The sequence below is a fragment of the Capricornis sumatraensis genome, chromosome 8 (genome assembly GCF_032405125.1).
Source record: "Capricornis sumatraensis isolate serow.1 chromosome 8, serow.2, whole genome shotgun sequence".
Lineage (NCBI taxonomy): Eukaryota > Metazoa > Chordata > Mammalia > Artiodactyla > Bovidae > Capricornis > Capricornis sumatraensis.
This window is the reverse complement of record NC_091076.1, coordinates 100,044,554-100,057,487: the sequence shown is the minus strand read 5'-3', so window position 1 is coordinate 100,057,487 and position 12,934 is coordinate 100,044,554. Positions and strand designations below refer to the sequence as shown.

The 12,934-nt window shown below is 50.8% G+C and overlaps 1 protein-coding gene and 1 pseudogene across 2 annotated transcripts; one reads left to right on the top strand and one right to left on the bottom strand.

Annotated features, from left to right (window-relative positions):
• Positions 1-1,107: 1,107 nt before the first annotated feature.
• Positions 1,108-7,130, bottom strand: CYBC1 (cytochrome b-245 chaperone 1). 2 transcript variants are annotated; one of them, XM_068977588.1, is made up of 7 exons: positions 7,074-7,130; positions 5,932-6,060; positions 5,092-5,133; positions 4,200-4,273; positions 3,550-3,646; positions 2,855-2,999; positions 1,108-2,463 (listed from the first exon to the last, which is right to left on the bottom strand). In XM_068977588.1, the coding sequence occupies exons 2-7, from the start codon at positions 6,014-6,016 to the stop codon at positions 2,343-2,345; spliced, it is 564 nt and encodes a 187-aa protein (XP_068833689.1). In that variant the 5' UTR covers positions 6,017-6,060; positions 7,074-7,130; the 3' UTR covers positions 1,108-2,342. The 2 variants fall into 2 exon arrangements, with proteins under 2 accessions (XP_068833689.1, XP_068833690.1); XM_068977589.1 differs by having other exon boundaries at positions 1,108-1,352.
• Positions 7,131-11,079: 3,949 nt separating this feature from the next.
• LOC138082680 (glycine cleavage system H protein, mitochondrial pseudogene) lies at positions 11,080-11,598 on the top strand (annotated as a pseudogene).
• Positions 11,599-12,934: the final 1,336 nt, after the last annotated feature.

Genomic DNA, 12,934 nt, shown 5'->3' with positions numbered 1-12,934 from the left:
AAGTAAATATGGAAGTAAAAGGCCTTCTGGGCCTATGCAGTGATCAGCATTAGAACTTTCTTTTGAAATAAAAAGGAGAGTGGAATGCAGAAATCATGCTACTAGAAATTTGAAAGGCTTCGTTACTACCCTGGCCTGGGCTGCTTACAGTGGGGCCCTCACAATTCTCCAGAGACCCTTCTCGCCCAACCCAGCTCCTAGGGAGCAGAGTCAGCCAAACACACTCCCTCTGGTCCTGGAGCCTCCTCCAGCCCTGGGACGAACACACCAGAAACCAGTGTACGGCATGTCACACCTTTTAAGAGAAAAGCACTCCAGATTTAACGATTTGGAAACCTAACTTTGGCATGTTTAAATGACTGTGTTCCCATAGGTCTGGTTGGCAGCCATTACTTAGAAAGGAGAGGATCTCATTTCTCTGGAGTCCCCTGAAGTTGCTCTCACCCAGGCAGCCTCAGAACCCTGGGTCCATGAGTCTACCAGGCCATTCCCAGTGTGGAAGCCTTGTGGGTTTCCCCAGAGATGCTCTTGGCACGTGCTGTACCTTGGAGGGACCTGGGTTCAGAGAAAGCAGAAGAAAACCAACAGTGCAGGTGAGGGTCAGTGTGGCTGGCGCCCAGATTCCATGGGGGTGGCTGCAGCCAGCTGCCCAGGCCCTGCTGAGGGGCAGTCATAAGCCTGGCCCATTCTGGCCACATACAAACAGGCCCAACCTCCAGGGTTTGAGAGAACCTGGGAATATTGGTTCCAAGGGATGGGTGCAAGTTTTTAAATGCTGCTAGGAGAAAACCTCTGCCTACACTGGGAGCAGGGGCAGGAGGTTATCCTCCCTGTAAGAGCCCAGCTGCAATCCTGACTGTGATCTGGGCGAGGCAGCAGTGAGCGGTGGTATGAAGTGAGATCTTAATTCCCTGCCCAGGAACTGAACCTGGATATCCTGGATGAGAACCAGCAATCCTGGCCATCAGACCGGCAAGGGCTAGAAGGCTAGAAGTTGGTTTTCTGTGGATCTTTGCCCCTGATGAAAAATGCATTTATCAAGGAGGCAAAAACTGTTAATGCAGGTACAAAGTTTATTGAGACTTAGCACAAGTGGAAGAGCACACCGAGAACTGGTTTGTTAAGAGAGAAGCAAGGCAGAGACGCACACCCAGAGAGAAAGGGTATGGGCGTCCTTCTTAGTGAGGAGGAGCGCTGGAAAGAGGCGGTTAAGTCATTTATATAGGTCAATTCGTCCAAGTCTTTACCTTCAGCCAGTTATCTGGTTTCTTTTCCACACCTGACCTACCCTGAGATGCTCCCTTGGGTGTGCATGCACCTCTCAGCCAAGATGGATCTCCAACTGAAGGCTTCTGGGAGGAGCAAGACTCATTATGGCCTGGCATTATCCCCTGACTTTTGACCCCCAAGGAACCTTTCTGCGTATGTGCAGTGTCTCCCTTGTCCCAAAAGGAGGAGTGGACATCCCTTAATCCTTTACTCAAAACAGGGTTTTGCCCCTTTGTCCTTGCATGACTATTACCTTAAGGTGTTTAAAAGAGACAAACACTGGCTATTTACCCTGTTTCTGTTGTTACTTCCATTCTGGAGCGCAAACAGGAGGCTAGTTGTAGGTATACATCCTGAAGCCTACTTCTTCCTGCCCCACGAAATGCAACAGGAGGCCAGTTGGGAATGTCTACCTGGAGCCCAGCATCTGTCTCCTGCCTCAGCTGGACTCAAGATGAGCCATCTGGGGTTCTAGAGGCCTCACTATGGCAACAGCACACCAATCAAATGGGCCCCTTGGCATCCACCCTGAGCACCAGGAGCTCACAGGTGAGCAGCTCACTTCTGACTACTGAGGACGTCTGGCTAGTGGAAGGGATGAACATGGGGAGCAGGAAAAGAGCTGGGATCCATAGGAACAACAGGCAGAGACAGCATCCTCAGAGGCTGACCCAGCCAGGCCCCACACCTGCCTGCCAAATCCTTGTTGCAACCCACAGGACTGAGTCCTGGCAAAGACCCTGACCCAGAGAGCTCAGTCCTATGCTTCGTGCCCTGGGACCCCGGGCGTGCTTCCCATTTCAGAGGCTTTGAGCCCCACATGGCTAGCAGGTCTGGCCTGTCCACACCAGGCTACTGCCCCAGCGGGCTGATTCCAGGAAGAGGCAGATCAGCCCGCAGAGAAGGTCCCACTGTGGTTTTGCTTGGAGGACAGAAGCAAGCAGCAGGAATAGCTGATGGTCCTGCCCTGGGGTTGCCAGGGACACAGGCAAGAGCCAAGAAGGAAGACTCCCAGGTGGCCCATCAGTCCTGCCAGGGCCCCATCAGAACCCTGCTGAGGGGCGCCATGGAGGTCAGCTCTGGTCTCCGGGGCCGTCGGCCTCACTGTCGCTGCTCTGAGACAGCTCCACAGGACTCTCCAGGCGGTGCAGCTCCAGGAAAGTAGTGATAAGCTTGGCAACAGCTTCCACATCGCTGGTCCAGGCCGGCACCAGGAGGGAGGACGGGTCACCGTGGCAAAGATCCTGGCCTCCCAGCAGGAGCCAGAAGACCATGCCAACCTCCTCACAGGCATCGCCCTCCAGGGTCCCGGCCAGGACCCCACACCTTACCCGGTCCCCACCCTCACCTGACCTTAGCCCAGGCCTCTCTGCCACTGGGGACCCCTGATGTGCCCCTCCCCTCTGTCCCTGCAGGGACCCCTGATACCACCTAGCAGGTGGTACCATGCCTGTCCCCCAAAGCCCCACCTCCTCCATGTTCCTGAAGCCTCTCTGCCCTGCCACAGTCCGTTATGAGGGCCACTTGCCTGGGGGCAAGGGCATAGTGGGCAGGCCTGGCCCATCATCTACCATCCTCAGCTTACCTGCGGTGGCCCATGACAGCACTCTGGGTGAGGGGGTGGGAGAAGCCTGTGGCGAACCGAAGCACCACCACATAGCCCTTCCTGAAGTACCGGACCTTCTCCTCCTCCACATTCACGTCCCGGATGTCACTGAGCAGGACCACCACTGTGGGCGGGGCCGGGTCAGTGGCCATGTCCCCCGCCCACCCTGCCCCTCTCGCCTGGATGCTGGCACAGTGCAGAGGATCAGAGCCTGCTTGTCACGAAGGAATGCGTGTCACTCCAGGTCGGAGGCCCAGAGGATGCCGGGACCCAGCCTTAGATGTCATAGGAAGTGACCACAGCACAGCGTCGTGTGACTGCCGATTAACACCCAGTCTGAGTGAGAGGGAACATCTGGCAGGCCTATTGCCTTGAAAAGCCCACCTGTCTAACATGTCAGGGGCTGGCTAAGCATGGTACTGCCCAGCTTTCTGCTTCATTTTCCTCAACTGCTGGAAAATGCCTTGCTGGTCTCTAGTGGCCAGTCACTGAGCTGGGGGTTGCCAGGCAATTTTCTTTGGGCCAAGGCACATCTGAGGACACAAAGCATCCATGAGGCAGGACACAACCCTGGTCACGGAGCAGCCAGCTTCCCCTTTCCAGGTCAGGCAGACGCTCACTGCCTTCCATCCACCCCAGAGTAACCCATGTCCTGTTCACGCCCCACGCCTTACCTTGGTCATGGCCTGCTCTGCAGAGAGTCAGCAGCTTTCTATACAAGCTGAACGTTTTCAGCACTACCTTCCCGGTGCTCTTGTTGAAGACAGCTTCCTAGAATGCCAGCCACAAGGCGGTCACCTGGCTGCTGGCCTGTGGGCCAGTCCAATACACGCTAACTTGCCAACTGTGTCCCCACCCTCCCCAGAGCAGACACAAGGAGGCAGCCCTCTTCCTTCCCATCTCAGTCAGAACCCCAGACCCCTGCAGCCAGACCCCTCCAGGGTCTCGGGTGTGAAAAGAAGCAGGTACTTCTCTCCACAGTTGAGAGGTGAGCACTGAGGATAAGGTCATCAAATGAGGGAACAGGGCAGAGAACAATACTGGGGCCAGGCAACCCAAAGGACACATGAGGAAGGACAAAAGGGAGGTGAGGGAGGTGGCCTCGCCCTTCTAGGAGAGCAGCTTCAGAAGATTCTGTGGCCCACAAATGGTCACAAATAGGCAATGTCCAGGGGCCAAGTCAAGCTGGCCAGAAACCACTGGGCTCACATTTCAGGATCGGGGTGGAGGGCATTAGGCCCCTGGAGTCTTTCTTCCTTTGACGAGCCCTGTAGAGGAACCCAGGAGCCCCAAAGCCTGGGCACCCTTCCTGCATCAGCCTCACCTCCCAGTCCTCCAGGTTCTGCACGGCCACAAACAGACAGCCCGTGACGTAGAAGAGCTTCCAGCCCAGACTATCTGGGGAGCAAACACAGGAGACAGCCATGGGCAGGTAGCGGGGCAAAAGTCAACATGCCTGCAGGGGGTGCCTCCTCCCAGAACAGCTGCTTCCCAGACTCTGGGCAGGAGTGGCCCCTGAGGGCCCAGCTGACTGCCCATGCCTCCAAGGACACCCCACCCCTGCCAAGGCCACCTAGCACTGTGGGCCCTGTCACAGGACAGGATGTGGTCCACCAACTCTGCCCTCAGCTCTCCACCTGGGTGACTCCTCGAGATTACAATCATGGCACCGTGTGTGAGAGCAGAGATGGGGGACTACTTCCAAGGAGCTGCTGAAAGCATAGACTATTCCTGCCACAAGACCTGAGGCAGACATGAGAGTGCCTTTCTGCATATTTTATGACATGAAAATGCTGATGTAAATGAATGCAAGCTGTGGGGGACACACCAGCGCATGAAGGTGAGACCACGCCTGCAAACCATTTAGAGGCAGAAAGTCAAAGTGTTAGTTGCTCAGTTATGTCCAACTCCTTATGACCCCATGGACTGTAACCTGCCAGGCTCCTCTGTCCATGGGATTTCCTAGGCAAAAGTGGGTAGCCATACCCTTCTCCAGGGGCTATTCCCAACCTAGGGATAGAAACCAGGTCTCCCACACTGCAGGCAGATTCTTTACCATCTGAGTAACCAGGGAAGCCCCATTTAGAGGCAGGGACAATCCCCAAAATCATGCCTGTCAGATTACAAATGACAGGGTTTCCTTTTTTTCTCTATTTTCCAATCAGCTAAGGAAGCTCCTAGGGGTGGGGCGGGGCAGGGCAGATGACGTTCCTCACCTCCACTGTAGTAGGCAGCAGCCAGGCCGATCGACAAGATTCCTGTGGGGAGAAAACCAGTCCCTTTCCATTGGGCCACCACTAGCCCAGAGACCACCTCCTCCCACAAACCGCAGACCCAGGTAAGCAGCCCCTCCCTGTTGCCAGGGATGGCTAAGAGCAGGGAGCAGGGGGCAAGAAAACCGCCAGGCTCAGAAATTGTGGAAACAACCAGGAAGTCTGTTTACAAGAATGTTCTACCTCAGTCACAGTATTCACTGGTCACATGTCTACACTGAGGTTCCAGAGCTGACAGGGGAACCAGAAAGAGGAACCTGATGTGGGTCTCATCCACTGACAGCACATTGCGTGGAATGAAGACAAGACTGCAGGTGAAGAATCACGACCCCTCACGAGACGAAACAGGAAGAGTCCCGGGAAAGAAGGCCCAGAGCCAGGCTGCTGAAGGTGCAGGAGCACCTCCCCTCACACCTCAGTTCCAGTCAACATGTGCAGCTGCCCAGGGAGTGTGCAGGGCAATGGGGATTGACAGGGTAGAGGACCAGGGGCCTCCCCACCCTTACTCCTTACTGTCTCCATCACACAGGCCCTAACCTTATGAAAGCAAGCAAAAAAGGAAATACAGGGACCTCACAGGAGCATGGAGACTATTAACCAAAGGATGTTAAATGGTGAAAAAACACAAGACTGACCCTCTGTAAAAGCACTCGAAAAGGATAAAAGCTGGAAAGACATAATAGTTGCTGTTTCCTGGGGCAGTAGAACCAAGGAAAATTTTAGTTTAATCTTCATCCTTTTTTAAAGTTGGATTTTTAACTTGAGAAATATGAACATCCTTACCAACCAGCAGGGACCAGGATCTGATGCCTGGAGCCCTCTTCAGATGGAGGCGGGAGCTGGTGCGTGTCTCCACCTGCATATACATCCCTGGAATGTGCTGCCACCACCTTCAACAAGAGACCAGGGCGCCTAGGGAAGGACACAAAGAGACAGCTGGAGCCCTCAGGCCGCTGCTAACAGACAAGAACCCAGCTCCTCTCCAAGACAGGATGCCCAGCTGCCCACTAACAAGGTCCACACAGGTTCAGAAACCACTCAGCCTGTGCTGACTGCTGTCCTGTGGTCAGGCAAGTCAACCCCCTAGGGACCCATGTCCTCTGTAAGGAAGGTTCTTTGCGCAGATATAATGGTTGCACTGGGGCTATGTCCCCTGCTCTGGCTCACAAAGCTTCAACACTTGATCATCACCTGTCCACTTCCTACCTGGAAACCTCAGTCTCTTGGAAACCGTTAGCCCCCAGCAGCCTCCAAACTTCTGGCACCCTATCAGAACGTACCAGAACATCCTCATTTCCCTGTACAGGCCTATGAAAAAGAGAACTGAAAGTCTCGTCATGGTTTGATGAGAGGCACTGATCGAAAAGTCAGCTCCTGCAGCTGCAGAGACAACAGTCCGCACCCAGCGGAGGGTTTGGACGGCCAGGAGCACCAGCTTAACGAACGAGTCAGCAAAGGGGACTGATCTTCCACACGTGGAGAATTCTGCCCTGCAATACGTTCAAAATGCTGGCTCCAGGGGCCCCGTTTTGGGTAGCTTTTCAGGTGTTCTCTGTAAAGTTGTCAAATTTCTGACAACAAAGAGTGGATTCAGTTCACACAAACGAAGCCAAGATCCTGCGATATCCTGGCTCCCTCCCTTTGACACGCTTCGCCTGTTTCCACACGCGACTCGGCCGCCCGCGGGGCGAGATCACTCCTGTCACCTGCACGAGCCACTTAGGACACTCTCCAATGACCCTTGCGGCCACACTGTGCACCCTTCTAGCCTCGAGCGCTACCAGGCCCCCGGGGCATCGACCCGGGCAGGGTCACAAGACCGCGCTCCCGGAAGGACCTCGGCTGCGGGAGCCGCCCCTCAGCACACCCCGCGCCCCGCAACCCGCAACCGTGGCACAGCCCGGGCGCTCACCGCAGACACAAACCTGCAGGCGCGGAGGCGGGACGGGCGGGACCGGCAGGACTTCAAAACGCGCCGGCCTCCAACTTCCGGAGCTGGGGGCGGGACCAGCTGACTTCCGGACCCGCGGGGGCGGATGGGACAGTAGACTTCCAGACTCGGGGGCGGGGCGAGGCGCGCGGGACCTGACTTCCGGGGCCTCCGTTTAGCCCTCGAGAGAAGAGGACTGGCGGGGCTCTAGAATGAGGTTGGCTACCAATCAGTAGAGATTGCGGAGGCTGCCACGGGTTTTGCGCACCCCGGCGCTCAGCACAGAGCGCCTGGGGTTGCAGTCTTTAGAAGATCAGCAGAGGCAGGCGAAGTTGTAAGCACGGGACAGCCATTTAAGATGGTAAGGAAACGTGAAGTATATATTTAAGCTCACAACAGATACATACAAACATTATGGTAGATTCTATAAAAACTTTAATGGGAAGCATTAAAATAGAACTAAAATAGTTGTTCGTGGTTTGGAAAATTATTGTAAAAATGTGAATTCTCCCAACTTGCTCTGCAGATTGAATTGCGAACCTAGTAAGAGTATCAACAGGTTGAAAAATCTGCACAGTGCTGCAAGGCACTGTGGAGGAGAGTAGGAGAGAACTAGAGATCCTTGACCCCCCCCAAAAAAACTCAGTGTAGCTGGGAAATTCACATTTTCGTGAGGGCAGTTTTTCTGCTCCTCCTAAAAACTTGCCCCATTGTAGGGGAAGGAGGACTGTAGTAAGAGATCATATTCTCCAGGAATACCTTGAAATGGCCGCTTAGGTGGCCTCCCTGCTCCACTCTCCAGCAAAACACTCATAATGTACCGCCAGGGCCCCCAGATGAGGCCCCAAGTAGGACCCTGATTTGCCTATTTCCCCCTAGAGAAGGACTACCTGAAACAGGAGAGCCTCTACCGCACAGCCACTGCATCAGTGGCCTCCAAACTGGGACGGTCAAGATGATCTATAGAGTGCTTAGAACATACTAGAACTTGTATTCCTACTTATTTTATCTTTTTATGTCTATTCTCATGTGTCCTATAATTTACATAAGACTTATACACAGTGTATAAAGAAATATACACACATGGGTATGCATAACCCTAGATGTTTTACCAATATAGGCACGATGTCAAAAATTGGGAGATGACTTTTCTATTTCACCAGTCTCTATGTACTCTGCCTGTGGTTCAGAATCACCTGGTGGGGCTACTGAAACACAGACCACTGGACCTGTTCCAGCAATGGATGGGGCTTGAAATGTACTCATGCTGGTGCCTGCTGCTCTGAGAACCACACCCAGAGAACTTAAGCTCAGAGCTGTAACAAAAGTAGGTTCTGCAAGAATGTGGCAGGTTCCCTGACCTGATGCCTCAGCCCACATTCTATTTCCTTGAAATGCCTTCTGTGGTAAGATTACACGCCATCTTGAAGGTCTATTTGAATTGCTTAGCACCTCCTTTAAGTCCTCTCTGCTTGTGATCTTAATTCCTTATAATTTAGGGAGAACGAATTGATACCCAGAAAATTCCACTTTGCATTACAGTCCTTGACATAATTTAACCTTTTATACCAGAGTACAAGCCATTTAAAAATGAAGCCTACACTGGCTTTCTATTAATGTTAAATGAGAGAACAAATGATGGCTGATTTGATTAAAATCCTGCTGAATATAGGTAAGAGCAAAAGACTGGAAATAAATACAAAATACACAAATAGGGGACTGAGTGAATAAAATCTGTACATTTTTTCCAGTTATCAATACATTACATCTTTGTTTTAAATTCCGACTGCATTGCCCGTTCTATGAAAATGCATCTGAGCCCTTTTTTGTGTGTGTGCTCTCTGGCATGATGTTAAGCTTTGTCAATGGAAGGTGCTGGAGACACTTCAAGGGAAGAGTTTCTCTTCTTGGTCTGGTTCTGTTGTCCTGGATCCACAGTGCACAAGGTTTCTCTAGCGTTCAGCTCTTACAGTACACACTGGCCAGCTGTACCCAGTATCCTCCACCTTCCCCAGCAACCCATTAGGTGGTTTTGTAGCAGAGTGCCTCCAGTGAGACTGATGTAAGGTCTAAAGTAAGAAATGTACAAGGAAATGTATCAAAAAGGAAAGAGACTATTAGTGTTGTGAGAAGAATTCAACAGAATAACCAAATAGTGGATAAGAGAAATTTCTCATTATGGAAGCAGTCCTGCTAATAAATGAAGAAATGATAGGATTAAAACATCAACCTAATGAAACTAGGCCGTCTCATCAATGGTTGCAAATTAGCATCACAAAAGGACAGGCACTAGAACTGCCTGATGGGATTTCACACCACCACCTAGGAAGTAGTCTTTCCCTGGAATTTCCCTGGCAGTCCAATGGTTGAGACTGTGCTCCGGATAAAGGGGATACAAGTTTGATCCTGGTCCAAGAACTAAGATCCTGCTATGCTTTACTGAAAATTCAGAACAAGGGTATGCTAAAGAACGCATGGATGCAGTCAGCAATTGCTGAAAACCCTGCAGTCAAACAATCTGAGAAGAAGTGAAATTACTTAGCAGTGTAGACTCTTTGCGATCCTATGGACTGTAACCTACGGGGCTCCTCCGTCCATGGAGCAACCTGATTTTTTAACAATGATATGCAAGGAGACATAGGGGTATGTGAATGGAAACTGCAGATTTAACAAACAAACCCCCAAAACTTTAGAACTGGGAACTCCCTATACAATATTTAACAAAGTGAGACTAATTTTATTTTTAGAAACAAAATTTTTGTAAGAGAAACACACAAACCAGTTGTAATACAGACTAATGAAACATTGAACCTTATTTAGATCCAGATTGAAACTAAAATTTAGAGACCTTTGGGGAAACCTGGACACTACACACAGCCCACCAGGCTTCTCTGTTCATGGAATGCTCCAGGCAAGAATACTGAAATGGATAGCCACTCCCTTTTCCAAGGCCTTCCCTGATAGCTCAGTTGGTAAAGAATCTGCCTGCAATGTAGGAGACCCCAGTTCGATTCCTGGGTCGGGCAGATCTGCTGGCGAAGAGATAGGTTACCCACTCCAGTATTCTTGGGCTTCCCTTGTAGCTGGTAAAGATTCCCCCTGCAATGTGGGAGACCTGGGTTCAGTCCCTGAGTTGGGAAGATCCCCTGGAGAAGGGAAAGGCTACCCACTCCAGTAATCTGGCCTGGAGACTTCCATGGATTGTGTATAATCCATGGTGTCACTAAGAGTCGGACAGGACTAAGCAACTTTCACTTTCATCCCCTTCTCCAGGGGATCCTCCCAACCCAGTGATAGAACCCAGGGGTCTCCTGCATTGCAGGTGGATTCTTTACCATCTGAGCCACCTGGGAAACCCCTTGATGAAATTAAATAATTGTAACTTGCCTTTTCCATACATGATGATATTGCATTATAGTTTTAAAACATTAACAAAATATAAATGACAACCTAAATTCTTTTAAGCTAATAATTGAAAGTTTTCTAATTAATTAAATTGGCTGTCTTGGGTCTTAGTTGTGGCATCCAGGATCTTTCTTTGAGTCACACAGACTCCCCAGTTGCGGTGCATGGCCTTCAGTAGTGGGGGCATTTGGGCTTAGTTCCCTGATCAAGGACGGAGCCAGCACCCACTGCACTACAAGACAGATTCTTAACCACCCAAACCACCATGGAAGTCCCTTGAAAATGTTTTCCAAGAGGAGGTGCTGACATAGATTTGAATAATACAATATATTAATCTGGCAGCCAGATAAGTGAAGTGAGTGAAGTCGCTCAGTCGTGTCCAACTCTGTGACCCCATGGACTGTAGCCTTCCAGCCTCCTCTGTCCATGGGATTTTCCAGGCAATATACTGGAGTGGATTGCCATCTCCCTCTCCAGGGGATCTTCCCAACCCAGGGATTGAACCCGGGCCTCTCGCACTGTAGACATTTTACCATCTGAGCCACCAGGGAAGTTTTAACTGACAACAGGTTGTAAAAGAGAGGTATGGTGCGAACATGGCGCTGCGCGCGGTGCGGAGCGTGCGGGCCGCGGTCGGCAGCCTCCGCGCCATCTCGGCACCCAGCGCGCCCTGCTCGCTGCGGCCCTGGGGACTGCGAGCGGGTGCCATCCGGGCGCTGCGCACCGGCCCTGCTCTGCTGTCGGTGCGGAAATTCACAGAAAAACACGAATGGGTAACAACAGAAAATGGTGTTGGAACAGTGGGAATCAGCAATTTTGCACAGGAAGCTTTGGGAGATGTTGTTTACTGTAGTCTGCCTGAAGTTGGGACAAAGTTGAACAAACAAGAGGAGTTTGGTGCTTTGGAAAGTGTGAAAGCTGCTAGTGAACTCTATTCTCCTCTATGAGGAGAAGTAACTGAAATTAATAAAGCTCTAGCAGAAAATCCAGGACTTGTCAAGTCTTGTTATGAAGATGGTTGGCTGATCAAGATGACGTTCAGTAACCCTTCAGAACTAGATGAACTAATGAGTGAAGAAGTATATGAGAAATACATAAAATCTGTTGAGGAGTGAAAATGGAACCCCTAAATAAACTACTTTGAAACAACTTAATCTAGCATAGTTGTCTTAAATTAGTGGTGGATAGATATTTAAAAAGCAACTTTTAGCAAAAGAAACTTACTTGTAACAATGTTTCCTGAAGAAAATACCACTTAACTTTCTAATGACTTCAGATAAACACTGTGCATCCTTTCCACAGCATCCTGTGATTTTTAGGCTAGGCTCCAGTTATAATATTCAGAATTCCTGAAATTATCTCTGGTAAAACTAATTACAAAAATTATGTAATTCAAGGATAACATGGTTATCTTAAACCTTATATGACACTGTAACTTGCCTACAGCTATCCTTGGATTTGGGTCAAAATTATCTTCCCACTAGAAATAACTGCCAGTGGAGAAAAGTTTGTTAGTTGTATAGTGTCCAGTGAAGAATATTACTATCTTAACTTTGCAGTATACTGTGTTTGCTGGTGCTATTTTTATACAGTGAAGTAACAGCCTTGCAGGAGAATAAACAATTTAATAATAAAATATTCAACTTCTTAATCATGAATTTTGTTCTGTTAATATTTCATAGTATGTTTCCTAGTATTTATAAAGACGCTAATTTTAACTTAAAAAAGGAGCGGTATGCACCAAAAACTATAATTTTTAAAAAAAGTTTTAAAGGGGAATATTTAAAGGTTTTGAGACTTGGAATACCCTCGAATGTTTTGCTGACCTGTGACCCCCCCACACCCCCCCAGGTGAGGAGGGAGAAATGTCCATTCCTGAGATTCCCGTGATAGAGACACCTATTTCCCAGGCGCAGTTCTCATTTCCGATGGTGCTGGGATGACCATGCACTAACTCATAAAATGTTGCCAGGGGACAAAGTTCAACGTCATCATTTGGTCCCGTATCCACCTTGGATTTGCTAGAAGCAGCGGAAGGACGCAGGTTCGGCGACCTACGCTTCACACGTTCCTCGCGCTCCCGACTGCGCCACCGGCTCCCGACGGCGCCACGTGCTCCCAGCCCGCCGCGCGTGCGCACTGCCTCCGCGCCGGACATACGTGACGCGCCTCGAGGCGGAAATGGCGGCGGACCGGGGCGGCGCCGTCTCTACCAGTCTAAACCTGGAAGGTGGCGTGGGTCTGACGCTGAGCTGACGCACCAGAACGTCCTGGTAATGATCTCGGCCCTCCCCCTGGGGTCCGTCAGCTAGGCCGCTCAAAACCGCAGCCAGACTCAGGCGCCGCGGAAACCCAAGGGAGAAGCGGCTACTGCCTCCGCAAGGTCCCGACGGGGCGGGCCAAGCTCCGCCCCTGCGCGCTCCGACTGGCTCTAGGTCCTGATTTGCCCCT

Coding starts and splice junctions, on each gene's coding strand:
- CYBC1 (XM_068977588.1), bottom strand. CDS start 6,016: ATGTATATGCAGGTGGAGACACGCACCAGCTCCCGCCTCCATCTGAAG. Junction 5,134..5,931: donor ATCCTGGTCCCTGCTGGTTG/GTAAGGATGTTC, acceptor TTCTCCCCACAG/GAATCTTGTCGATCGGCCTG. Junction 4,274..5,091: donor TGCTGCCTACTACAGTGGAG/GTGAGGAACGTC, acceptor TTTGCTCCCCAG/ATAGTCTGGGCTGGAAGCTC.